General features: G+C 36.7%; 5 protein-coding genes across 8 annotated transcripts; 2 read left to right on the forward strand and 3 right to left on the reverse strand.

The window, feature by feature from the left end:
• Positions 1 to 826: 826 nt before the first annotated feature.
• On the reverse strand, positions 827 to 4,055 carry LOC140842313 (uncharacterized). 3 transcript variants are annotated; one of them, XM_073210100.1, is made up of 6 exons: positions 3,858 to 4,055; positions 3,686 to 3,770; positions 2,835 to 2,952; positions 2,278 to 2,604; positions 1,884 to 2,143; positions 827 to 1,288 (listed from the first exon to the last, which is right to left on the reverse strand). In XM_073210100.1, exons 1-6 carry the CDS (start codon positions 3,898 to 3,900, stop codon positions 1,051 to 1,053), a joined length of 1,071 nt encoding a protein of 356 aa, XP_073066201.1. In that variant the 5' UTR covers positions 3,901 to 4,055; the 3' UTR covers positions 827 to 1,050. The 3 variants fall into 3 exon arrangements, with proteins under 3 accessions (XP_073066201.1, XP_073066202.1, XP_073066200.1); XM_073210101.1 differs by having other exon boundaries at positions 2,835 to 2,949; positions 3,858 to 4,054; XM_073210099.1 differs by having other exon boundaries at positions 2,835 to 2,967; positions 3,858 to 4,054.
• A 1,580-nt stretch (positions 4,056 to 5,635) lies between these two features.
• On the reverse strand, positions 5,636 to 7,253 carry LOC140803718 (uncharacterized). Its single transcript, XM_073159610.1, has 3 exons — positions 6,975 to 7,253; positions 6,748 to 6,877; positions 5,636 to 6,535 (listed from the first exon to the last, which is right to left on the reverse strand). Exons 1-3 carry the CDS (start codon positions 7,105 to 7,107, stop codon positions 5,788 to 5,790), a joined length of 1,011 nt encoding a protein of 336 aa, XP_073015711.1. The 5' UTR covers positions 7,108 to 7,253; the 3' UTR covers positions 5,636 to 5,787.
• Positions 7,254 to 10,687: 3,434 nt separating this feature from the next.
• Positions 10,688 to 14,960, forward strand: LOC140842314 (dnaJ protein ERDJ3B-like). Its single transcript, XM_073210102.1, has 10 exons — positions 10,688 to 10,921; positions 11,012 to 11,160; positions 11,286 to 11,412; positions 12,262 to 12,373; positions 13,130 to 13,246; positions 13,351 to 13,437; positions 13,920 to 13,979; positions 14,102 to 14,179; positions 14,341 to 14,412; positions 14,535 to 14,960. The coding sequence occupies exons 1-10, from the start codon at positions 10,851 to 10,853 to the stop codon at positions 14,691 to 14,693; spliced, it is 1,032 nt and encodes a 343-aa protein (XP_073066203.1). The 5' UTR covers positions 10,688 to 10,850; the 3' UTR covers positions 14,694 to 14,960.
• Positions 14,961 to 17,241: 2,281 nt separating this feature from the next.
• On the forward strand, positions 17,242 to 20,471 carry LOC140842315 (phospholipase A1 PLIP2, chloroplastic-like). 2 transcript variants are annotated; one of them, XM_073210104.1, is made up of 5 exons: positions 17,242 to 17,952; positions 18,421 to 18,885; positions 19,004 to 19,061; positions 19,158 to 19,576; positions 19,668 to 20,471. In XM_073210104.1, the coding sequence occupies exons 1-5, from the start codon at positions 17,404 to 17,406 to the stop codon at positions 20,223 to 20,225; spliced, it is 2,049 nt and encodes a 682-aa protein (XP_073066205.1). In that variant the 5' UTR covers positions 17,242 to 17,403; the 3' UTR covers positions 20,226 to 20,471. The 2 variants fall into 2 exon arrangements, with proteins under 2 accessions (XP_073066205.1, XP_073066204.1); XM_073210103.1 differs by having other exon boundaries at positions 19,004 to 19,576.
• A 1,996-nt stretch (positions 20,472 to 22,467) lies between these two features.
• Positions 22,468 to 25,093, reverse strand: LOC140842316 (uncharacterized). The gene is made up of 3 exons (XM_073210105.1): positions 24,692 to 25,093; positions 24,088 to 24,307; positions 22,468 to 22,846 (listed from the first exon to the last, which is right to left on the reverse strand). Exons 1-3 carry the CDS (start codon positions 24,895 to 24,897, stop codon positions 22,631 to 22,633), a joined length of 642 nt encoding a protein of 213 aa, XP_073066206.1. The 5' UTR covers positions 24,898 to 25,093; the 3' UTR covers positions 22,468 to 22,630.
• Positions 25,094 to 25,347: the final 254 nt, after the last annotated feature.

Here is a 25,347-nt window from a genome sequence, read left to right on the forward strand (position 1 = left end):
AGTGGAGAAAATATTAATTATAATAAAGAAATAAATATTTAGATAGAGTTTTTCTTTTTGGCAAAAACTTGTGTGAGACGGTCTCACGGGTCGTATTTGTGAGACGGATCTTTTATTTGGGTCACCCATGAAAAAGTATTACTTTTTATGCAAAGAGTATTACTTTTTATTGTGAATATGGGTAGGGTTGACCCGTCTCACGGATTATGACCCGTGAGACGGTCTCACATGAGACTCACTCTTTCTTTTTTCATTTGAGATTTTTCTCAATTTAAGTGGTTTTTTTTTTTAAAAAAAATTTGCATTGTACAATTTTTTATTCAGCTTTTTAACATCTCACGAGGAATTTGTATAATAAATGAACTTTGTTGAGGCGTTAAAATAGGACCGATAACTGAATGAGATAGGCCTAAACTTGGCCAGCTCACTCTTACAAAAATTAGGCTATACCTAACTTAAATGTGCTTGAATATTTAAGTTAAAAAGTGTAACTCAAAAAATATTAGTATCACAAAATTGATCGTGAGATCGTTTCATATGAGTTTTTGTGCAATTAAAATATACGACCTTGGTATTCAACTGAATCAGTTTATGTCAAACCAATTAAACGAAGATATGTTCAAATGAAGGTTCTTTAGTCCGAAAGTAATTTTATACTCAATTAGATGGTTAACATCCCTTGTCATGAAATTGAAACTTGGATTTTATTCTTCTTTTTGAAATATTGCCTTTGTATGTGAATTATTTTATGTAGTGGCATTAAGTACGTCTTTGATAGCAGGTAGCCGGAACCAAATCCAGAGAAGATAATTTCATGAGACGAGAATGAACAGAATAAATGTGAACCTTATTGGACTGAACTCAGGCCATAAGCGTTAAAACATCTCTACCAAGACACCTCCCTTGATATGGAGTATATATGGGGTTGGTCACCTTTCACAAAAGAAACCGGCAGCCATTTTTAGCTCAATATGTTGAATTCAAAGTCATGCAATACTCCAGCGTCCTGCAGTAACAGAATGCTGTTACATAGACCGGCAACAAAGAAACTTAAGAGGACCCTGTATTAGCATCTGATGGGGGAGCCTGTTCTTGAATGTGAAGTATACTGAAGAGTAGGGTCTCTAAATCCTCCAAGTTAATTTTGTCCATCATATTTTGTCTTCTCAGTCCAGATATTTGATCAGTAATCTGTGACTCCAATTTGCATCTGCCTCCCTCATCCGAAGAGTTGCTTCTTAGGATATCAGCTGACCAGCCACAATCATCGAGTATAGTACTGTTTAACCTAACACCAAAAATGAATACCTGTTAAGTTCATGCTTTTCAAATTTTGATCCCAAACCATGTTCGTGCAAGGAAGCTGAAATTGGGTAAAACATATTTTCTTAAAAAAAATCAACCCATGTATGCAACTGGTGGTACTTGGACCCAACGTTTTGTTGTTGGAAACCAATTGCTCCGCCACTAGACTACATTTAGGGTGTGTTTGGTTGAGTGGATTAAATAAGAATAGATTAATAGTCAAATATTTATCGTTAAAATTTTAAGATGTTTTACTAATCATTTGGACCCGGTTTAAGATCCAATTTTATTAATCAAATAGTTATCCATAAAATTGGATCTTAAACCGGGTCAAAATGATTATTAAAACAATCTTAAAATTTTAACGATAAATATTTGACTATTAATCTATCCTTATTTAATCCACTCAACCAAACACACCCTTAAAGCATTGTGATTTCACTTGATTAAGCATTCTCTTTCCAAACGGCGATCAAACATGTGAAATGCAAGCAAGCTAGTGAAAATTCATTATCACTGATAAAGCTTGCAACAATAAATGCTGCTAAATTCCATATCTCGAGGTAGAGAATTCTCACCTCTTAAGTATGTTTAGATGAATTCTGTCACTCCTCATGGTAAAGAATGCATCTACAGAATCCTTGCCCACCCTTGCAAACCCCACGAATTCACCAAGAGATTTACATATGCGGTGTATATCATGATCAGAAGTGTTTTGGCTTATGTTCTTGATTCTAACAGCAAGTATATCCACGGTATCAAGAGGATGAACTGGAAATTCTTGACTTCCCACTGAAATTTTACCAGCCAAAATTGCTTGCCCACTGGAGTCCACGCTCTTAAAAACAAAGGAATGAGACAATTAAGACATACAACCCTTGAGCTGAAGAGAAACATGATAGAAGTGGAGACAAGCTTATGCCACAACAAAATACAACAGTAAGGACGAGAAAGAAAAACAACAATAAGTACCTCGAATTTGATATGACAACACTTTAAACCATTGGAAGCATTTACAAACAAAGCACCTGTGACCTTTCCAAATACTGAAATAGCTTCTACAATCTCATCAAGACCAACTGTAGAGCATATGTTCTTGATGGCTACGGAGTGTGCACTTTCCATGCCAGATATTTCGCTAGAGTCATCAGGTGATATAGAAGCATCACTATTCTCACCAGGCTTGGGACGAGAAGTTGGAGAAGCTTTGAAGGGTGCCGAAACAGCGGCCTTTGACTTTGGCCTGTTATCTGAAGAATTGGACCGGCTAACCAATCCTTTTCTAGAGGGATCGGGTTTCTGTGGGCATAAAGAACAACATACATACAGTGATTTTGAAGAGTTTCAAATTTTCATCAGCATCTCTAGATAAAGAACAATGAGAAATCACGATGAGAATTCGAAACATTTACCTAAACTAGGAGTATTTACCGAATAATGCCAAATTTGAACAAAATGGTCACGAGAAATCACAATGAGAATTCAAAACTTTTACTTGAAAAATCAATGAGGAAGTTGGAAGTGCATACCAGAAAATATTCAGGTTTCTCAGTAACCAATCTTATTTGCTTGGCAGAGCAATCAGATGTTTCGGGGCCCAATTCCAAGAAGGAGTCATCCTCAATCATAGAAGAGTATGCTGCCCTACTTGAGCTTTTAAATCTTTTCAGTGATCAAGATAAGAACTTTAATTAATAAACAACAAATGGCTAAAGTTGCATGCATTGTTTAAAATACTTCACATACAGGCACATCCAAAAATTCTTTGAATCTGATTTTCTAGGAATCTCCTATGCAAAGCTATTTCAATTTCATATAATTATCCAAAGTTTCAGTGCAGTTCAAATAATAGAGACTTTGCAGCAATTTGGACTCAACAAACCCAATACACATTACTTACACTAGGCTGTGGCAGCGAGATCATAATAACAAACATGTATTTGTGGCATGGCAAAAAGCTTCTGAACAAACCAAATTAAAATCGATTTTGGATAACCTGGAAAACTTCTCGTTGATAAATTTCTGAAGACAGATCACAACAATCATCAGCGAGACTCGAAATATAATCCAAACCACATCTCTTCAGCATGATTTAAACCCATAGCACACCATGTGACATTTACACGGCATGAAAATTTGGAAATCAACATTTTTACAAAAAGAAATGCTAGCCAACAAAACCAATACAGAGGCAAGACTAAACAAATACATAAACTTCACTTCATCTTCCTCATCGGGATGTAATGTGTGTGTGTGTGATTGAAAATCACCGGTACTGATCACCAAATCACGCTAATGGCACGAAATGAAACAATAATAAAATTTTAAAAAATTCATTGCAGTCGCCACGGAAAAATTCACCTATTTTATTCATATTTACCTGCACATAATTTGGGGATGGTGGAGTCCAAAAAGAGCCACAATCGATCTTGATGAATTTGAAGTACGAATTATGTTCAATACAGCTGAGCAATTCGAGTTAGAAGCTTTAAAAAACCGCAAAAAGAAGAAAATGATATGGTTCGGTAAGCATAGAATGTTTAAGGTCTTACCAGCAGATAACGGAGAAATGGATGCTGCCAGTTTCGATTTCATTTTCGAGTCCTGCTACGTGCTAGAATGCGTCAACTAGGACTATCACGCCGTCGTAAGTCCAGGCAACGCGCCGCTCGCGTGGTCGGGCCTCATGGTGGTTTTCAAATAGCTCAATAGTACATGAACGGACACAGGCGCCAATAAATTGGGCCGTGAATGACAGAAAAAATCGACCAAATTTTGGATTGGGGGCCCAAGAATCTTACTGGGATAAAAGTATTTAGTTTCGGTCTTATTGGGCTCCGAAGTCTCTGATCCAGTTATTGAAATCAAAGTACCTGTAATGCCGCAGCCGGTGAATAAATTTCAATATTAAAAAAGACCTCATCGATACTGTCCAGCAAACAAAACTATATGATTTATTCAGTTTTAAATTGTTCCACGTTTTTAACTAGAGATGGCAATTTTCCGGCGGGGCTGTAACTAAAGATGGAAAATTTTCCTGTGAGGCTGAAAAACCCGAAATAGGGTGGGTTTGAGGATTTGAAAATTTTCTGAAGCAAATTGGAGATTGAGGAGGAAAATTTCCTCCGAATCCGACGAAGAATCCGATACACGGCACAAAACAGGCCCATCGACGTCCATATCTAAATCGTGTATGAGAATGTTATCCACATCCTCGAATATACCCGTGGACCTCGATAATAATATTATTACCACTAATAATAATAACGATTTATCTTAATAATTAACAAAAAAAGAAACTCAAATTCATAACATTCAAATCTCGTTCATGATCCAACTTATCATCTCATGTTAATTATGTGGTTTCAATTGTTTTGTTTATTGAAATTATGAATTACAGAAGTTTGTACTGTTTAAGCAATATTAGTATTTATATATGTAATTGTATTGTTGTATTTAAAGATATTTTTTTATAATTCAATCAATATTTTGAAGCAAGTGCTGAGGATAATGATTTAAGTCATGACAGGTCATAGATGATGATGTTATCTTTTTTAGATTATTTGAAGCGAAGATGGAGACTATGATAGAAATTGAATGTCTGCAAAATTGAAATAAGAATTTTCAGTCTAATAGATAGAACCGGGTATGGGGTCTAATGCGGACTTAATACCCATGGGAATTAAATGGGGATCCCTGATTAGAAAAAATCGAGATTGGGATGTGGATCACTCATCTTATTGTCATCCCTATTTGAAACTAGGTTTGTGAATTGAACTGTATAGTGCGAATATTTTTAAGCTTATGATCAATCTCAATTTGGAGTTCAAAAATTTTATTTTTTTTGGCTCGATTTCAGATCGAATCAACTCTCAATCCTTAGCTCGACTTAAATATTTGAGATGAACTATTGCATAAAAATAAAAGTTCTATAGGCTCGATATATATTGTATTATATAGGTCAATAGACGTCGTTTTTACCAATTAATTTTCAATTAAATGGGGAGGCGGCCACCGATGCGAAGTAATTGCCATGTTCCACCCGGGACTTCCCGATTCTTCTTCTGTTTCATTGCATTTTTTTAAATAATTGTGGCTCTCTTTTTAGAATTAAATGCGAAAGCATCAAAATACGTACATTTCCCTTTCAATATTTGCAGACAAAAGGGATGCAGAGTTACGTTGTTTGGGCGAATGTTTCTCTCAGCCAAAATCGTTTGTCCCCCCTAACATGTATGGAGGCAAACATTGATATTGAATAATAATTCTATAAACAAAGTACCGAATGAGAAATTATTGCCTCAAATTGAATACGACGACTTAACAAAGTTCAGAAGTACATACAGCCAGCGAAAAACAGAGGTGCGTTTGCTTTTCAGATCCTTGTATTACCAAAACTTGGCTCTTATGATATCGACAAAACCTGACATTTGTTATATATAAACGACCTACATGCTGGATGGTACATAATTACGTTAATAATTATTGGGATAAAATCCATGCTACCATTTCATCATGACTGTTCACCATAAGCCGTGGCGACGACGTGTTCGGTTCTTGTCCCCATTCTTCATTTCCCCAGTCCCAGTCCAAGTCCAAGTCCAAATCCCAGCCAACTCCGCTGCTGTAGTTTACTGGAGAACCCACGTCGTGCCAATTTTCTCCAGTATTAATCTCCAAAGATATTGGATTATTACTATTCCTAAACATATTTACCGACTTATCAGCGTCGGGACATTCCCTGTTGTCCTTTTCCATCTTCGCTTCTCCCATGGTCGGCAAGATCCCATCAGCATCAGCCAAAAAGTCATCTAGGGACAGAATCTGGCTGTCCATTCCCAGTCCTAGCTCGCACACTCCCAGCTCCATTAATGGATCTTCCCATGGTGTCAAACTATCCATCGAAGCATTCCCATTTTCACCTTTGTTGGCTTCCCAGGAAATGGTGCTGCATGATTCCTCTTTGTGTAGTGGAGTCGGAGTCGGGGTTCTGCGTGGTTTGGAGTTACTGGAGTTATGATTTTTAGGGGGTTTTTTCTTCTTTACGGATGATACGGTGGCCGCGGTTCGCTTTCCTGAAGCCTTGGCTGCTGCGGCGATTGCCGGCGGCGGGACAAAGTTGGGGTTCGGTTTCCGGTAACTGTCTATTTTTCTACCTAAATGAGAGTTCCAGTAGTTCTTTATCTCATTGTCGGTTCGACCTGGCAACAACCCAGCTATAATAGACCACCTAACAAATTAAAATCCTTCCATTGGTTCATCTTTCAAACTGCGTTTTAAAAACTGGGAAAATATACAATCTAGTTTATTACACCAAAAAGATTGATCTTTTCATTCAAATATCGATCTCATAACATGTCGTTTAATGTTTCGTGATAAAAAGAAGTTTCATATAAATGTACATTTTGCTCTCTTTCTTCAAAGTGATGGAAAAACACACACCTATTTCCCATGGATGCATGAAGATTGATGATGATTTCATCTTCTTCTGCTGAAAATTTGCCTCTCTTAAGATTGGATCTCAAATAATTCACCCATCGCAACCGGCAACTCTTCCCACACCGAAGTAAACCTTCAAAAAATACGAGTCATATTATATATAAGCTCGATCGGGTTCGAATCTTGTGAATATATAAACAAAATCTAGATGGAATAAAAAAAATAATCACCTGCATTCTTGGGCAATGACTTCCACAGTCCTTCTCCGTTGACTAAAATATAGTTTTTAAGCTTTTCATCTTCTTCTGCAGTCCATCTTCCTCTTCTCAAACCCACTTTCTCACAGCATGGAGATCTCCCCATATTTCCAGAACCACGTACCACCAAACTAGCTAATTAAAAACACACACAGATATGTACGTGTGTGTGTATATATATATATACACATAGCTATATATAGCGATGTGAATATTTTATATTCGTAGCTGCATGAGTTGTCGTGTATTGTCGAGCTAGGATTATATTATTTTTAATTTTGAACCAATTATATCAAAATGTGAGGGAAAAGTTTATATAAAGTGAAAAGGCTGGATATGTGCATATATAATGCGTGTCAGCGATCATAATTATTGCAGATTTTTTTATTTCATTCATTAAAAGCGAGATCATTAGCTAGGCTGGAGTTTCTGCGGCTGCCGAGTCTGCCACGACGGCTCTGTTGCACTTTACCTGACGTGGCCGTTGCACCGTCGGTCGCCTCCTAACGGGGCCGACAAGCTCCCACGTTCATCACCACTTTTCTTAACGTCAATCATGAAAAATATAGAATTAAATTTTCTTTGTAAAAAAATATATTTATGAATTTAAGCGTTTGTTATAATTTTTTAAACAAACACAACATTAAAACTAAAAAACGAAAGTTTCTCACCATAATTACGTACACACAAATCAGTAAAAAATTACAAAACAGAGAAACTATAATAAAAGTTGACGATAAACAATGAAAATTATGAAATATGTTAAAATCGACGATGTGAAAAAGTTTGAACTACGAATATAAAATTCTTCATGCAATTTGCAAGAGTTATGCGATATGTGTCGTGTTTTGTGGTGTTGTTGTCGATTCCTTTTGTTCACTGCTTGAACAATTCTCTTCCATAATTTTCATTGTTTCAGGTCGTTGTACGCAGGGACGGATCCAGGAATAAGAGTTGGGTGGACTTGAACTCAATATGATAAATTATATATTATTAAAAAAAAAAGTACATTATATCGTTCAACGAAGTTGTGCCTTACGGGATTTTAAAACATAAAATTCATCAATAATAGAATTTACATCAATATGTTTAGCTAAATCTTGTTCAACATAGAGTGTCAAACAATCGGCAAGAAAGTTGTAGTATCCCGATGCCTAAATTGAGTAATTATTGGATTAATTATATTCTGCGAGTTCGGAAGGAACGAACCAGGATCGGACCGTCCGAAGAGGTTCGGATCGTCCGAAGTGGGTTCGGATGGACCGTTCGGTTCGGTGTCAGACCGAGTCTTGTCAACAGTAGACCGTGTCAGGGTTCGGATCGTCCGAAGAGGTTCGGATCGTCCGAAGACAGGTGGCTGGACACGTGGAAGACATGCAGAGTTCGGAACGTCCGAAGTGGATCGGATCGTCCGAAGTGCACAGGATCGGATCTTCCGAAGTGGATCGGATCGTCCGATCGTCGTCTATAAATAGAGGCGCGAGGCTTCACTTTTCAATTACCAATTCCGAGAGTTCCAGAGCGTTTTAGTCGTTTCTGATGGATTTCTAGCTTTTCCCGAGGTTCGGGCACTAGCAGGGAGCTACTGGCTTTGTAGCGGAGCTGTGCTCTAGTTGGGAGCTAGCGGCATCAGTGGGCTGACTACGGACGCAGGTATGGTTCTAGGTTCCCTTGAGATTTGGAAGTATCTATTAGTCTAGTTAAGGCTTTTAGATGTGGTTTAGTGATATGGTATCACTTGGATTGTAGGCTTGATTCTAGGGCTGATTACTAGGATCTACTGGTTTGAGGTACGGAAGTACTATCCGAGATATCCTGGTTGAGTATGCTTTACTATGTGTTGCATGTTTATGTGTTGCATTATTATCTGACATATGATGCATGGTTTATTATGCGGCATTTGCATAATCATGTTGGGCCTGTTTATCTTTTGAGATAGCCTGTTCAGAGGGTGCTCAGCCCTCGGTTGTTGTGGATGGTTGGACCCCGTTGGCCGACGGTGGTCAGGATACCGGTATATCCACAGGTTTATGGTATGGGAGCCACCTCCTGGTGCGACGGCGCAGAGTGCTACATACCTTGACGTCATTTGCCTGAGCAGTTTTTCGTTATACCCAGACCCTGGTATCCAGTACATTTTGCATACATGCATGTCATAGTCTTGTATACTCATTCTTTCGGTACTGAGCGTTTTATGCTCACGTCCTCGGTTTATCTCTGTTTTGGACACCCTATTCGATGGGGCAGGTCTCAGGTTGGACGGTCCAGGAGGGAGAGGACAGGGAGCTAGCAGGGGTTGACCTGTAGTTGCTGGTATTTTATTCTTGGGATTTAGTTTGATTTGGTTGTTTTAGTATTCGTACTTACTGATTCGATCGGGCTGTATATGTTGTTTTTCCGCTGTTTATCTGATTCAGTTTTATTAAGTTAATTGCATGCTTAAGTTCTGATTAGTAGGTGATTCTGGAACGGGTCACTACAAAAGTCATCCTCCATTTTATTGCGAAGTGCCGTCTTCACATACTTCATTGCTGAAAAAACCCGTTCAATAGTGGCAGTAGACACAGATAATGTCAAAACAAGATGAATCAATCTAGTCAACATAACATAAACACTTGACCGTCCACTCTCGGTCAATTGCTGACACAACTCAACAAGTGTAGAAACCTTTAAATTCTGCATCACATCGAGTTTATAAATGTATCAATGCATACTTCAAAACAACAATTTCTTGATCTGTGAAATCTCCAGGATAAAACTTCTTCGCAAGCTTGCAAATATCATCACTGTTAAATGAGTCAAATGAATTTTTAGGATCTAAAACTATACTAAGAGAAAGAAGTTTCACCGATGACTCATTGAACCGAGTATTTAACTCCATCAAAATGAAATTTATTGCTGTATTAAAAACATCAAAGTGGTAATGATGTTCTATTGAATAAACCGTCGCTAATTAAAACCGCCGATCCACCTTTTTTTTATTTTTTAATACTTTAGCGACGGTTTTAGAAATAACCGTCGCTAATATTTGCGACGGTATTTGATAAAACTGTCGCTTATCCACATCGGCGACGGGTTTAAAGTAGCGACGGTTTTCAGAAAACCGTCGCTAAATAAAAAAAATGGGCTAGGCTGTAGCCCAGTATAGCCCTAGCGTAGATCCGTCTCTGGTTGTACGTGGGCTTCATAGCCAAATATGTGAGTCAAGAGACTTGATCAACCTTTCCACCAAGTAAGAATTCAAAAACTTTTACCATAATACACCGAAAATATTTCTTAATTTTTTGGATTTTTATTCACGCTTTCTTATACCAATATTTTTTTGTTGTTGTAAAACAATCAGTTTATTTTTTAAGTAAAAGAGAGTTTGATTTGTACGATGCTATGGAGAATAATCTCTCTCTTTAAAAAATAAAAAAATAAAAAATAGGTCAAATAAGATTGAAGCAAGCATAAGTAGAATTAAAGGTCATTTCTGCTAATTTTGAGTTTCACCAGCCACGGATGGAATTAATTAAACTAATTCAACATAGATATTTGGGTTAAAATTGGGTGGGCCAGTCTCGGGTAGAATATAAAGCCCATATTTCCAGTGCCAGTCCATTTTCTTTTCTTTTTCTTTTTAAATTTAATAATTGAAAGGACGAGGACTTTTATCCATGTGGCGAGTTTTAATTGGTTTCAAACGAGTTGAGGCGCATTTTGATTGGTCGGTTTCCCCACGACCACGCTTGCATGAGTTCGTCAATCCATGAAAACTCCCAAATTTTAATTTTGAATTTGTCTGGCGGCCAATCTGAAACCCTAATTTATTTTTGGGGATAGTTTTAATGTTTGTGCCGGAACAAAATGGCGCATCGGAGATCAAAAGTGTTGCTCCTTTCGTGCTTTTTATCGTTTTTTCTTATTGTCTATGCTGGGTAAGTGTTGATATTATACGGTTTTCTTTTCTTTCTTTTTTTGTTGGTGTGAGTTAATTTGAATCTTTATATGATTTTTGTTTTCGACAGGAAGAGTTATTACGATATTCTTCAACTGCCCAGAGGTGCCTCAGATGATCAAATAAAGCGTGCTTATAGAAAGCTGGCATTGAAGTATCACCCAGATAAAAATCAGGGAAATGAAGAGGCAAATAAGAAATTTGCAGAAATCAACAATGGTTGTTGTGCATTTCCATGACTATTCGTTGTTTGTTGCTTAGTTTCTAGCTTAAATTAATAATTTTATTAGAGTTGGTGTAACGGTCTTTAAGTTTTGATTGGTTTAAGTGGTTTGATTTTGTAGCTTATGAAGTGCTATCTGATGGCGAAAAGAGAGATATATATGATAAATACGGTGAAGATGGTCTTAAACAACATGCTGCTGGTGGGGGCAGAGGAGGAGGGATGAATATTCAAGATATTTTTAGCTCGTAAGTTGCTTCATCGTGATCGGTTTATTATTGTTTATAACGCATTATTGCTGTCGCTTGGATATATTTTGATTATTCAGCTGCAAATTCATTCATTCCTTCATTTTGCTTTAGTAGATGATGATGGCAGGTGCTGTGATCTTAACTGGGGTATGCTTGGTATTCTCTGTATCTATCTCTTGGTTGAAACCTTTGGAAAGTAAATCAGAGGTTTTGTAGTTCAAGAAGTAATGTAGATGAATTTTTAGCATTTGAGTTATGGCTTAATGTCAAACCCGAGTAACTTTTATCTTCTACTTGAGCTGCCGACCTATGTACCCTTAAAATTTGGAAATTGGAAGCTGTTTGACGTTCTATCTTTTCTTCTGTTTCATTTCTTGGGCATAATTGTTGTCTATCTGTTCTGTTACTATAATCATAAATCATACTGAACTCAAATTTCATCTTGGGGAGAGAAACTCTCCGGGAAATTAGAATTCATTGCAAGAAAGCTCAAACATGTGTCGTGACTTCACTCTAGCTACTTATGGTAGCAAATATTGGAATTTGAGATCTTAATTCCAATAAAGACACCTTGCTGTAATTTCTCTCAGGCTTCAAATGCAGTGCTGTCTGTGTTCAGTAAAGTTTTTTTCTAATTAATTTGAATCGTCACCAATACGAATGATTAATTGTGAAGTACCATGGAAAATATTCCCCAACTGGTGATTAGGTTGCCTGATCTTTTCTTTTCATAGTTTTTATTATATCTCACGAATGTTTTCGGGAATATGGTGGCCTTTGTTATTGATTAACTAACTCGAGACTTTGAGTATCTATACATCCTTGCTGACAAGGCAATGTTTTCAGTTTTTTTGGTGGAGGTCCTGCGCAAGAGGAAGAGAAAATACTGAAAGGAGATGATGTTATCGTTGAGTTGGATGCTTCTCTTGAGGATCTGTATATGGGGGGTACTATGAAGGTATTTAATCTTGATATAGTTGGCAAGAAACAACCATGTATAAATATGATTTCTTTGCTCAAAATACTTCATTCATTATATTCCTGTAAAGTGCAAAATATTAAATATTTTTATATTAACAAAGTTTATATCTTTCCATTATCATGTTATTTTTAGCTGAAGTATTTAATTACAATTATATATTACTACACAGAGCTTTACCTGTCTCCGGGAGAAACATGTTCCATAACCTCCAATTGTATCTTTCTTCCATTTCGACCATAAACTTGCTTAATATGAAATATGGCTAACTTGTCCAGAAATGTGATATTTCAGTATCAAACTGCAGATCACTATTAATGAACCAAACAGGGAGTAATGATTCGCGGAGTTATTATATTATATGTTATATATTTATTAAATGTGTGAAATGGAAATATGACTTGATTCAACTTGCAGAAGAAAGAAACCCCACTAATAAGAAAAAGTGTTTCTCTCAACTCCCTCCCCAAATCACTAGCTAACCAAAGAAAACTAGAACAGCATGAACTTCCCTATAGTGCCTCTTACAGAATTTATTCTCCTTGTCTCCCTTCGTGTAATGCCCCTCTGCTCCCTTTTTTGGACTCTTCTCTTGTGAACAATATTAATGGGTGGTTTTCCAGCTATGGAGCCTTGTTCTGCGGCTCACTATTCTGGCCCAAATCACTTGGTGTGATAAATTACCATCATAACATTGTTCTGGTTCGCTGATGTGTTCATGCTGAAATTTGTCAGGTTTGGAGGGTGAAAAATGTACTAAAACCAGCCCCAGGGAAGCGACAATGCAACTGTAGAAATGAGGTTTATCACAAGCAAATTGGTCCAGGGATGTTTCAGCAAATGACGGAGCAGGCATGTCATTTCCTTATCAGAAACTTCATTAAGTAACATCCGATTCCTCTTTTTTTCCTTCTGTTGTGTAAATCATCCAACTAAGTGGTTTTATTGGTTGCCAGGTCTGTGAACAGTGTCCTAATGTAAAATTTGAAAGGGAGAGTGATTTTATTACCGTGGATATCGAGAAAGGAATGCAGGATGGACAGGTGACTTTTTTCTCTTTGATTTTATATTTCTGTCGCATGCCTTGCATCAGCGAAAGATTATTCGTGTATTGGTGTGTGCATGGAACAGCCTTGCCCCATCGTTGCATTGCAACCGGTCTCTTATGCCTTGCTGCCGCTGAGCAGCAGGCAACTCTACTTCAGAGAGCTATATGCCTATATTATTACGTACCTTTTAAATGCTTTATAGCGCATAGAATTGAGTTTTCCGCTTAATACCGAGGGGGCTAATAACCAAAATTTGTTCCATTTGCCTTTGGAATATCCTATGTATATGTTGATTATTCGGGCATCAATTAGAGTTCTTCAAAAAATTTCGTCATGATGATATTTTGTAATCAACATGTCATTGTAACTATGCGATAGATAAATGTTTCAATATTCTAATGCATAATGCACCTCATCTTAATTGCATTAATTTTATTGGGGTTTCAGAAAAGAGCTCACACCAATTTATCTTACAGGAGGTATTATTTTACGAGGACGGTGAACCAAAAGTTGATGGAGAAGCTGGAGATTTGAAGGTTTGATTTCTATCATTGGTGTTTATGATACTGGTGACGGAAATAGAACACTTTCAACTTACTTTGTGCAGATTTATCTAGCATTCACTTTCTTGATCATCGGGTTTTAATGTTTTGGGCAGTTTCGCATCCATACAGCGCCTCATGATCGTTTCAGAAGGGAAGGCAATGATCTGCACGCAACTATCACTATTACTCTGGTAGGGTTGTTCGGACTATTTAATCTTGCACCCTTTTCGAATCACAAACTCTCACTGTGTTTGGGATCATTCAATCAGATGATTTTGGTTATAGGATGCTGTTTTGCTGGAGCCAATTATGCACGGGTCACATTTTTTAATTTTACCTCTACATTTCTCAGGTGCAAGCACTTGTTGGTTTTGAGAAGACCATCAAACACCTCGACGAGCATTTGGTAGACATTAGCTTCAAGGTGAGTGTTGGCTATACTTAGTAGTTTGCATCAATTTTCATATATTATGTTTTATCTCCGTTGAGTCCCCTTTTATTTTATCAAATAACAAGTGAAAGATGAAATTTTTTTCCCTTCATCAGGGTATCACTAATCCTAAGGAAGTGAGGAGGTTTAAAGGCGAAGGAATGCCATTACATTTTAGTAACAAGAAGGGTGATTTATATGTCAAGTTTGAAGTTCTTTTTCCCACTTCGTTGACTGAAGCCCAAAGGACAAAGATAAAGGAAACTCTTGGTTAGGAAATAGAAATTATATTGTAACGATATGTAGATGTAACCACCCTCGTGAATTTTTGTACACCATCTTCACTCCCTCGCAAGTTTGTTCAGATGGTCGGAGCGTCTTCTTCGAAACAACTGTTGCGAATAAGCACCCGGTTGGTGGTCTTGCCTTAAACCTTATATTCTGAGATTCATTCCACTGTAAGGGAATTGTTTTTGGCAAAAAGATGCTTGTGCTAGTGACTACTAATTTGTGAAGCTGTTGCAATTTTACAGATTCGAGTACCCACGGACATTTCAGAGATCATCTACAAGATCATGCCAAATAACATAATTTATTGATTTGGCGATAACTCGTGTATTCACCTTAAAAGTTTCGCTGATCGATTTGTATGTACCAGCAGTACCCTAATATTAGGCCAATGCAAATATGATACTTCTTGATAATCGAAAGGAAGATGAGCTCTTTCTGAAACAATACCTAATTTGTTCGTTTTCTGGGGAATCAAATCTTTTTAATTTCTTTTAGTTGTAAATATTTATCATTTATTTTTAATAAATAATGATAATAATAATAATAGTAAATACTACATTACTAAAACAATAATAATAATTTTACGATAACAACAACAATAATTATTTAGAAATAATGATGATGATAATTATCATTGAGTAGATCTTTGTGAGACGGTCTCACGAATATTTATCTGTGAGACGGACTAATTTTATCGATATTCATAATAAAAATAATACATTTAGCATAATCCTCGTTCGTATACACGAGTAATATCACGAATAACAGTTTTGTTATATTTTTCGTCAACCGTGTTAATTTCTGTGTCCATCAATAAAGTGATATCCATTTATTAGATATACGATTTTGACATATTTCATAATTTCATCTAATAGTTGAGTGATAACTCATTGATGTACATAGTTTTAGGTTCTGATAATCCTTTTTTTTTTTCCAACGATCGTTTTTCAAATTATGACCTCTAATCAGTTAATGAAATATTAATATTGATTAAATCATGACATTAATGACCTATTTATATTTTTATTTATTTTAAGTAAACAAGAATTTTATTATGGATCAAATTGGCCACGTGCATGTAAAACAGCGTGTGGAATGTGTGTTGACAGTGCGTCACGTGCCAAATCCAGCTCAAGTTGGGGAAGGATTTCAGCGACACGTCATCGACCCTTTCTACTTCATCCCTCGTACAGCTATAAATTTTAATTTTTGGATAAAACACATTTATAATATGATAAAAACTCACGTAAGACAGTCTCATTAATCATATTTTATGATACAGATATTTTATTTGGGTCATTGATGAAAAATATTATTTTTTATGTTAAGAATATTACTTTTTTATTGTGAATACGGTAATGTTGATCCGTCTCGCAAATAAAAATTCGTGAGTCTACTCATATATATATATATATATATATATATATATATATATATATATATTACACATGATAGATATGAGTGAGTCTCATGTGAGACCAGTCTCACGGATCATAATCTGTGAGATGGGTCAACCTACTCATATTCACAATAAAAAGTAATAATTTTAGTATAAAAAATAATATTTTTTCATAGGTGACCCAAATAAGAGATCTGTCTCACAAATATGACTCGTGAGACCGTCTCACACAAGTTTTTACCGATAGATATTTATGTGAACATCAGTTATGATAATTCTATTTATGAAGACGATAAAAATTTCGAAATTATATATTTAATAAATAATTTTTTTATCAAACGATGATAACATAGATATTCACAATAGTTATATAACACATAAAACCTCTATGTTTATATTTCTTTTTTCTCATTAAAAATTAATTTTTAAATATACACACGACATCATAAAATTTCTTTTATTATCTCCATCTTATTCAATTTTAAATGATATATCATAAAAAAATTAAAACTATACAGTTTTATAAATTTTATCCAGACGAATCTTTATAAATTTTTTTGTTAACCACTCTGTGCAACAATTATATTACATAAATTTATGCCAATTAAATCGAATAAAAAATCAATTTTAGAGAATTTACATACGATAAATTAATTTTGTGAGATATTTTTTTTATTTAAATTATTTATGACGTAAAAAATATTCATTTAAAAAAATAAATGACGTAAAAAATATTATTTATTGATCGAAAAGGTGAAATCGCTCACCTTAGGCGCCCCTCACCCCCGACCCGATAAGATTGTGAGAGGAGGTAAATCATGGTGACTCAGTCAATCAACAGAAGCTAGACATGTAAAAAAAAAATATATTATTTATGATCTTAAACATGGTACTCGTGAGAGTATTGTATATAAAAAGACAATAATTTGTGTGAGACGGTCTTACGGATCGTATTTTGTGAGACATATATCTTATTTGGATTATCCATGAAAAAATATTATTTTTTATTATAAATATCGATAAAATTAACCAATTTCAAAAAATAAATATTCATGAGATCGTATCACAAGATAAATTATCTTAAAAAATTTGCAAATTGACAGCGGGGGAAGAGTGAGCGTGTCGCGGTGGCAAGTATAAATAAATTCTGGAAAAGGGGAAAAAAGGGGTTTCCCAGTAAACTTGCCTGAGTTTTTCTCTCTTCCTACGACACAAAAGAGTTCTTGAAGAATTGTAGTTACGTAACTGTATATACTTATATATACGTAGAGATAAGTAAGTTTGATAAGAAATTTATGGTTAAGAAGTTTCAAATGGATGCATGGTGTATGAAGGCAGGGATTCAAGCACTGGCGGCGGCGCCGATGGCTACCACGTCTAATGGGGGCTTCCTTCTGAGTGCGGCGGATAAGCCGTCGGTTTCTGCGGCGACTCGTGGGAATATGCGGTGGGGGTTTAATTTCGGGCACCCGCTGAGATCTTTGTTGCCGGGAGGTCGAAACCAGTGCGAACCGGCAATCGCGGTGGACGACGCGGTTTTGGTGGAGGAGAAGGAAGAAATCGAGGAGAGTGAAGAAGACGCGCTCGGAGAGAACTGGGTCTTCAAGTTGTCGCGCTCGGAGTCTCTCGAAAGTGATGGGGTGAGATTGAAAGTAGGTGGTGATGGAAATTGTGGTGAAGAGAATGAAGAATGTGATGCACGTGCCATTGATGATGATGAAAAGTTTGAATTTAATAGAGAATCGTTTTCGAAACTGCTTCGAAAGGTGCCTTTGAAAGAAGCTAGATTGTATGCTCGTATGTCTTATTTGGGGACTTTGGCTTATTCAATCCCTCAGATTAAGGTATGAATTCACTTAAAGTTTGGATCTTTTATCAGTTGTGTGAAAGAGAAAATAAGGGTATGAAAGAAGATAGATGATCTGCAAAATTTGTGTTGTTTTTGTTGTGATTGGGAATCTAGAACTATATTACTGTATTGTTAAAGCATTCTTGGGGTTCTGCTAGCTTCTGTTAGATTGTGGATTATCTTTTAAAAAAATTGTTCCTTTCAAGAAATTGGGATCTTGGTATCTGAATAATTGATCAGAATCCCTTCCATTATGACTTCTGTTTGACTAGCTGCGTTGTTTATTTTCACAATGGCTCTTTCGATTTTGGTGCTGTTTAGTTTCTTGACTATTTGTTTGCAATTGGGTTTGATTTTTTTTTTTTTTGTGTTTGTGGCATTGTTAATATTCATATGGATGTGATTTGGTGTTTGGAGTGGAATTTCCCTGCAGTTTTATTGTTCTTTGACATTGGTATTGCAGCCTGAGAATCTTCTAAAGAATCATGGATTGCGGTTCTTGACTTCTTCCATAGAGAAGAAAGAACAAGCTTCCAAGTCCAAGAAAGAGAAGTTATCAGTTGAAGCTGAAGCTCAGGATGAAGAAAGAAATGAAATAAAGCAGAAAGGAGGAGAACCAGACAGGCCAAGTGCATCTGCCGCATATCAAATTGCTGCTTCCACAGCTTCTTATTTGCATTCTCATTCGAAATCCATGGCAAGTGAGATTTTGTCACGAAAAATCGATGGAAATGCAGTCAATGTTGATATGATAAATAAGGACATGACATCATTAATTGGTACCACAGATTCGGTGACTGCTGTTGTTGCTGCTAAAGAGGAAGTAAAACAAGCTGTGGCAGATGATTTGAACTCAACTCGTTCGTCACCATGTGAGTGGTTTGTATGTGATGATGATCGGAGTGCCACTCGACTCTTTGTAATACAGGTAAAGAAAAGAAAGCCAAGTGATTATATATATCTTTGTGATTGTTTCCTAATTTCTATCATTTTGATGGGTTGGGTGGTTCTATTTCTAAACCTTTTGAATGCTTTATTACTCACAGGGATCTGAATCGATGGCATCATGGCAGGCCAATCTCCTTTTCGAACCCATTCAGTTTGATGGTAATATATCTGTGTACAATCTCAGACATCATAAAACGTGCTATGCATCATTTGAAGACAGTTTCATGAATTGCATCAAACGAATCTTTCTTCAGGGACTTGATGTGCTTGTTCACAGGGGCATATATGAGGCTGCAAAGGGTATGTATGATCAGATGCTGCCTGAAATCCGGGATCACCTTAAAGCTCATGGAGATCGTGCCACTCTTCGTTTCACGGGGCATTCTCTCGGTGGAAGTTTGTCATTACTCATAAATCTCATGTTACTGATAAGGGGTGAAGCATCCCATTCATCTTTAGTTCCTGTTATAACTTTTGGTGCGCCGTCTATTATGTGTGGAGGAGATCGCCTATTGCGTACCCTTAAATTCCCTCAAAACCACATTCGGTCGGTCATAATGCACCGTGATATTGTCCCTCGTGCATTCTCTTGCAATTACCCCAACTATGTCGCCCAATTTCTCAAGGCTGTAAATGGGAAGTTCCGAAATCATCCATGTCTTGATAAACAGGTAAACATCCACTTTCTGAAACTGTTACCGGTCTTTGTTCAATTCATTATACTCATCTGAAAATCTTATGTGAGGCTCTTTTCATCAACAGAAGCTTTTATATGCTCCAATGGGCGAGTTTCTAATTCTTCAACCAGACAATAAATTCTCTCCAAACCACGACCTCCTTCCTTCGGGAAGTGGCCTGTATGTTTTATCCAGTCTAGCTTCAGATTTTTCCAAAGCAGAGAAGCGAATCCGAGCTGCGCAGGCTGTTTTCTTAAACGCACCTCACCCTCTCGACACATTAAGCGATCGTTCTGCATATGGTTCACTAGGAACCATTCAAAGAGACCATGATATGAGCTCTTACTTGACAGCCGTTCGGCACGTGATTCGTAAGGATCTCAACCGTATAAGAAAAGCTAAGAGGGAACACCACCGTAAAGTTTGGTTGCCACTCTATTCACCAGGAGTTGACGGTGGAATCATCGTGAGTAGGCCAGTTACGACAGTGGGCTTGATAGGCCAAGTTCGATGCAAGTTATCTGTTGTTACTGAGACCAGCACAGAGACATTGAAACGGTTCGGTGCATTGGTTAGGTCGAAGCACATGCATTTGCTCGTGGTTCTCTTGTTTCCTGCTAGATTGTTGATTGGAGACCTATGAAATGGATCAAAATATAGCAGTGTTTCGAATTGGAAAAGAGATTCTTCTGTGATGACCAGATCGCAAACGGCTGGCAGTTAGGCAAGTAGATGATTTTTTATTCTTTTGGCAATACTAGCAAGCATTTTGTGTTCCATTGATTTGTGAGCAGGGTACTAGGACGGACTTCACAGTCGTATAATTTAGTATTAATAATTACGTCTCCATTTATCTGATAAAAAAAATGAGAAGGTGTCTGACATGACATATTTGTACTTATCCTCGAACGACGATCATTCTTGCAAAGGGAGGGGTTGTCGACCCTACACATGAGATTGACGAGGGCTACAAGGGAACTAATCGTATTTTTTCACGTGAGCTTATACGTTACATTGCATGTAAAAAATGTGACATCTTTATCGCACTTGGATTAACACTCCCGGAACTAACCTAAGCAAATCCCTTGCAACGGAATGGTTCTTAGGTCTTTTATCGATAAACAATTTTTTATAGATAAAAGAGATTTAAACTCAAGAGACAATATACAAAACATCAAGTTTGGCCTGTCAAAACTTACATCTCAATATGGTTAAATAAATAAAAGAAAATAAAACTTACATCTCATTTCCTTGGAAATATTGTGTGAAAAATGTGCGTACTCTTCCAAAAGTCCGCTACGAGTGGGTAGATACCGTATCGTAATAAAATTTAATTCACCTATTTATCTATCTCGAAAATTTGAACAGTAAATTGTCTCATTCCGCGTAGAGAAATAATAATAGTGGCTTCGCAACAAGACAAAAACTACAAAATGTCCATATATGTGAACCACAGATTTGTACGGAATGCGATGTATGGACATACCACTAAAGCCCTGTTATTCGTATACGTCAAAATAGTAGCCAAACTATACGAGTAGAAAACGCTTGTGGGTGCCAAAATAAGGGTCCAAGTCCAAATGGTTCAACACTTGATACCTATCCATCCAACAAAGCGGATGCACCTTGGTCCATCTGCAAGTGGCTAAGGCTGCCGTCCAAAGCTTACTGTTGTGACTTGGATTGCGTGAAGTGTTCGAATAGGCAACTTATACATTAGATTTTATTCACTCTTATGTAAAAACAATTTTTTTTAATAAAATTTCATGGTTTTATTTAATTATGACATTTACTTTTTCGGTATGCTCATACAATCTGCATAGATAAAGTTTTTTAATGTCATTATTATTACTCGAAGATACATCATATCGTGGCAAATTCTGCAACTCTCGATATAAAAATAATTGCATATTCGATCATAATGTATTAGTCGAAGGGGTAGATTGACCAAAACTTAAGGTTAGGGATTATAGGACGATGCTACTAGACGCTTTTACTATGATCCGAATGACACATCACCGATGTGACGTTGCCGTCCAGCGGCCGCAGCGCCGCCGCCATCTCCCTAGATTATGAAATTCCGGCGATCAACTCTCAATGTAAATTTTGTTTAGATCTTTAGTACAATCTATACGAGGAATCTAGTTTTTGATCGTAGACCTGAGTAGACGATCAAAGAAGGAGAAATATCTGTTCCTAAAGATTTAAGCAACGACTATCTCGATTTAAAATCCGAAATAGTATGAGTCGAAGTTATATATGCAAAAATAATAAATTTTAAAATACCTTATGAATTATTTGAATCATATGACGTCCAAGACCAAAGAACATTTTGAACGTCAAAATAATTTTTTTAAACTTTCGTTGGTCTTTAGATGCGAGAATACAATACTCTAAAATGGAGAGCCCTGGCCGATTTGACTACATACCATTAAGCAAATAATGTGCCACCAATAATGGCGGGTTCCTCAGAAGAGACGCAACCAAGAACAGGTTGTTTCCTCAAAATTTTGATCATAATAACACTACAGTATCAGTATCTTCGACACTTCACATTTTTTCAATAACTACGACGAAGATACTCGTTGATGAGCTCTAAATAGATGTAAAAGAAACTAAAAAATAAAACCGTTGAAATGAAATATCAATAACTATAGACTACCTTACAGAATAAGAAATTTTGACCGACAGTGTGAACAAATGAAGTACGAAACTTTCTTGGAAATTCATGTTCATATACAATGTCCACCAACTTCAGTTCCAACAGAAATTTGAAGCAAGAAACAGATCTCAACTCATTTTTAGTCATGTACTCATGTTCCATCTTAACTTCGAGAGATGAAAATAAAAGAACAGATAGGATTGCTAGGTAATTTGAAATCAAATAAAAGCAGAAGTTACCAGCGCCGGCGATATAAATTTATTACTCGAAATTGAGTGTGGTATTACACGATATCACTTGGAAGTTTGAAGAAAATCGGGGGAACAGGTTTGACGTTTGATTTTAACACACGATTACCGTAAAACACATCTCTTGGGAGAAATGAACTATACACTGATTTTACCAGCTAAGTACCACGAATGGATGGCAAGGCTGCCAAATGACATGATATTTGCGAGAGAAGACAACCCATGAATCATTCCAAATTTCTTGTTCATGGAAGCAAGCTTTGGGTTCTTCTTTGCAACTTCTTGGTTCTTTGTCCAACCAACTTCTTCCCCGATATTAGCTTCTCTCTCCACTTTGTGCCTTTCTTTCATCATCTGCTCCCCATTAAGAAAAGAAGACCGCCACACATTCAATGACTAGAATACTAAGAGAGAATTCCAAGTGTACAAGTCTCGAAAATTAATCCACAACACTAATGGAATCAAACTGATTAATAAAGTTGCTTCAACAAAAGATCATATAGCGACTTTATTGGGGAGACTAGAGAGAAACGGGGACAAATGGAATTATGGCTCATCCATCCCCTTCCCTTCACAACCACATGGGATACAGTTCCACAAGATCAAAAAATAACACACTTGATGCATTATGGAGTATGAACAAAAGAAGGGCCAGGGTAGTTAAAACACTTTGAATGTAAAACCAAAATAAAAGGGGGTGGGGGCCATTTTATCAGTGGGCTATTCGGGTATAGAGTAGTTGAGCAATGAGAGTTCTATCTTGAGCTGGGGCCTAGATAAACATGACAAACCAAGAGATCAATCCTAAACAACAAAGTTGAAAACCAAAAATTATGTTTCGTTTAAACCAAAACTGAAAAGTTCCGTACAATTCATGGTTTAAAGATTGTAATTTTCAGATAAAACCGGAAAGCGAACCCATATACATTTTTGACGGTTTAAACTAAATCGAACCCGAACCAATTTAAACCAATTCACAGCTGAAGTATTTGAAAATTTTCAACAGTATTTGTTATTATCTAAGTTTAGGAAGAAATGCTGTCAAATTTCTCTAATCGAAGCTTCATGTTTTACATAAAATGAATACAAAAATTACTAAAAGAAACAAATAAAGGAAAATATTTTGGTTTAAAAGTCCATTTGAACTAAACCCAAGCCGCAATATTCACTTGGTTCAAATTTGATTTAGCATGATTACGGTTTGATCTTGGTTTGAAACAACGATGCATCAAACTTGATGGTTCTGAAATCTTAAACCAAAACTACCCACAATGAAAAGATTTACACCCGTACATGAGAAGATGTGAGTCATATTAGATTCCCTTGATATGTAAAGTTTCAAAGTTGAGCCTTCCATTGTCATCATAAACATAAATTAGCTCCTAGTATTTTAAATTTGATCATAACAGGACTTCTATCAATTTCACAAATGAGGCAAAGAATCAAAGCTTTAAAAGGCATCAGTATCCACAATCCAAACATCATGTTAAAGACTGCATAATCATGAGTCTAACGTACTTTTGTAATTCTGTAAACTTGGGCTGTCAGATTCAAAAGTGATGGTTAAAAAACAGTAACAGAGACAATAATGTTACCTCAATGGTCATGGGTGTAAAGACCACGAGATTGCTGAGATTGAAACCAAAGGCAGCAAGTAAAAATCCCAGCTGGTACTTCTCAGCAGCTCCTGAGGACTTCCACGGGTGCAAGTACCCGAAAGCCCCCAGTGCAACAGCACAACATACCCCCACCATTGAAAAGTAAGCTGGAAACATTTTGCTCTGCAAATTCCCAAACTGATGCCTAGGCAAATTCCTACAGTAAACACACCTCGGTTATGGGCATCCCATGAAAATTTCACGAATACAATATTACATAAACTAGATCCCTTCATTGGGAGAAACAGACTTCTCGAATCAATTTAACTAACCAAAAAAAAATTTTGAATCTTTGTAAATGCGAGGTAGGAAGATTGCACAATCAGTTATAAAACTATCATCACTAAGTGCTTCCCATATTCAACATTTCCTGCAAATATAATCCCAACTACTGTGAAAGATTAAAAATCCGCAACGGGAAAATGAATGGAAAGGTTGCAATTTTACAAACAATTTTCACGAGCTCCACTCGCTCTAAACAACTGAATGAAAGTTATGGCCAGCCAGTTAAGCATAAATAAGAAGAAGAGAGAGGCAATACTTGAACATGATGATGCCGCCTATGAAAGTAACCCATAAAGCAGCACCCCAGGCCGTGGAGAAACAGAGGAGGTAAGCCAGTTTGACTACAGTGACGAGTATTGGCAAATTCTGTCCGCCCGATATCGATCCAAAGGATTCCGGCGAGAAAATCACCCCCACCGCCAAAAATGCCATCGCAGTAGTAAATCTTGTCAGCCAAGCCATATTTTTCCACGAAATCCGGAGTGAAAGTTACCGATTCCTGGCTAAAATGTTCCGAATCGAGGACAGAACTGCGACGAATTTGGGGGTTTCTTCTAGATTCTCTTTAATTCATCGCCGCAACAACCACAGATTCCATTGGGTAGGTAGGAAGGAAGAAATCGTTTTGACTAGATTTCCTCTTGAATTCCAAAATGGATCGGGTGACCCCCGACCTGAGGCCACCCCAATTAAGCCCGACCCGGATATTCAACCGATCCACTCGCCTTTTAAAAAATTAAATAAATAATAACCTGAGGAAGCGGAGTTAGAACCACATCGGCGCCTTGAAAATAAATAAACAATATATTTATCAAAAATTGTGTTCGAACATTTAACATAGTTGATTAGATTATCAATTTTTAAATCAATAATATTTATTTTTTAATAAATTAAATTTAAAATTAGATTCTT

The sequence above is a fragment of the Primulina eburnea genome, chromosome 10, assembly GCF_022965805.1.
Source record: "Primulina eburnea isolate SZY01 chromosome 10, ASM2296580v1, whole genome shotgun sequence".
Classification (NCBI taxonomy): domain Eukaryota; kingdom Viridiplantae; phylum Streptophyta; class Magnoliopsida; order Lamiales; family Gesneriaceae; genus Primulina; species Primulina eburnea.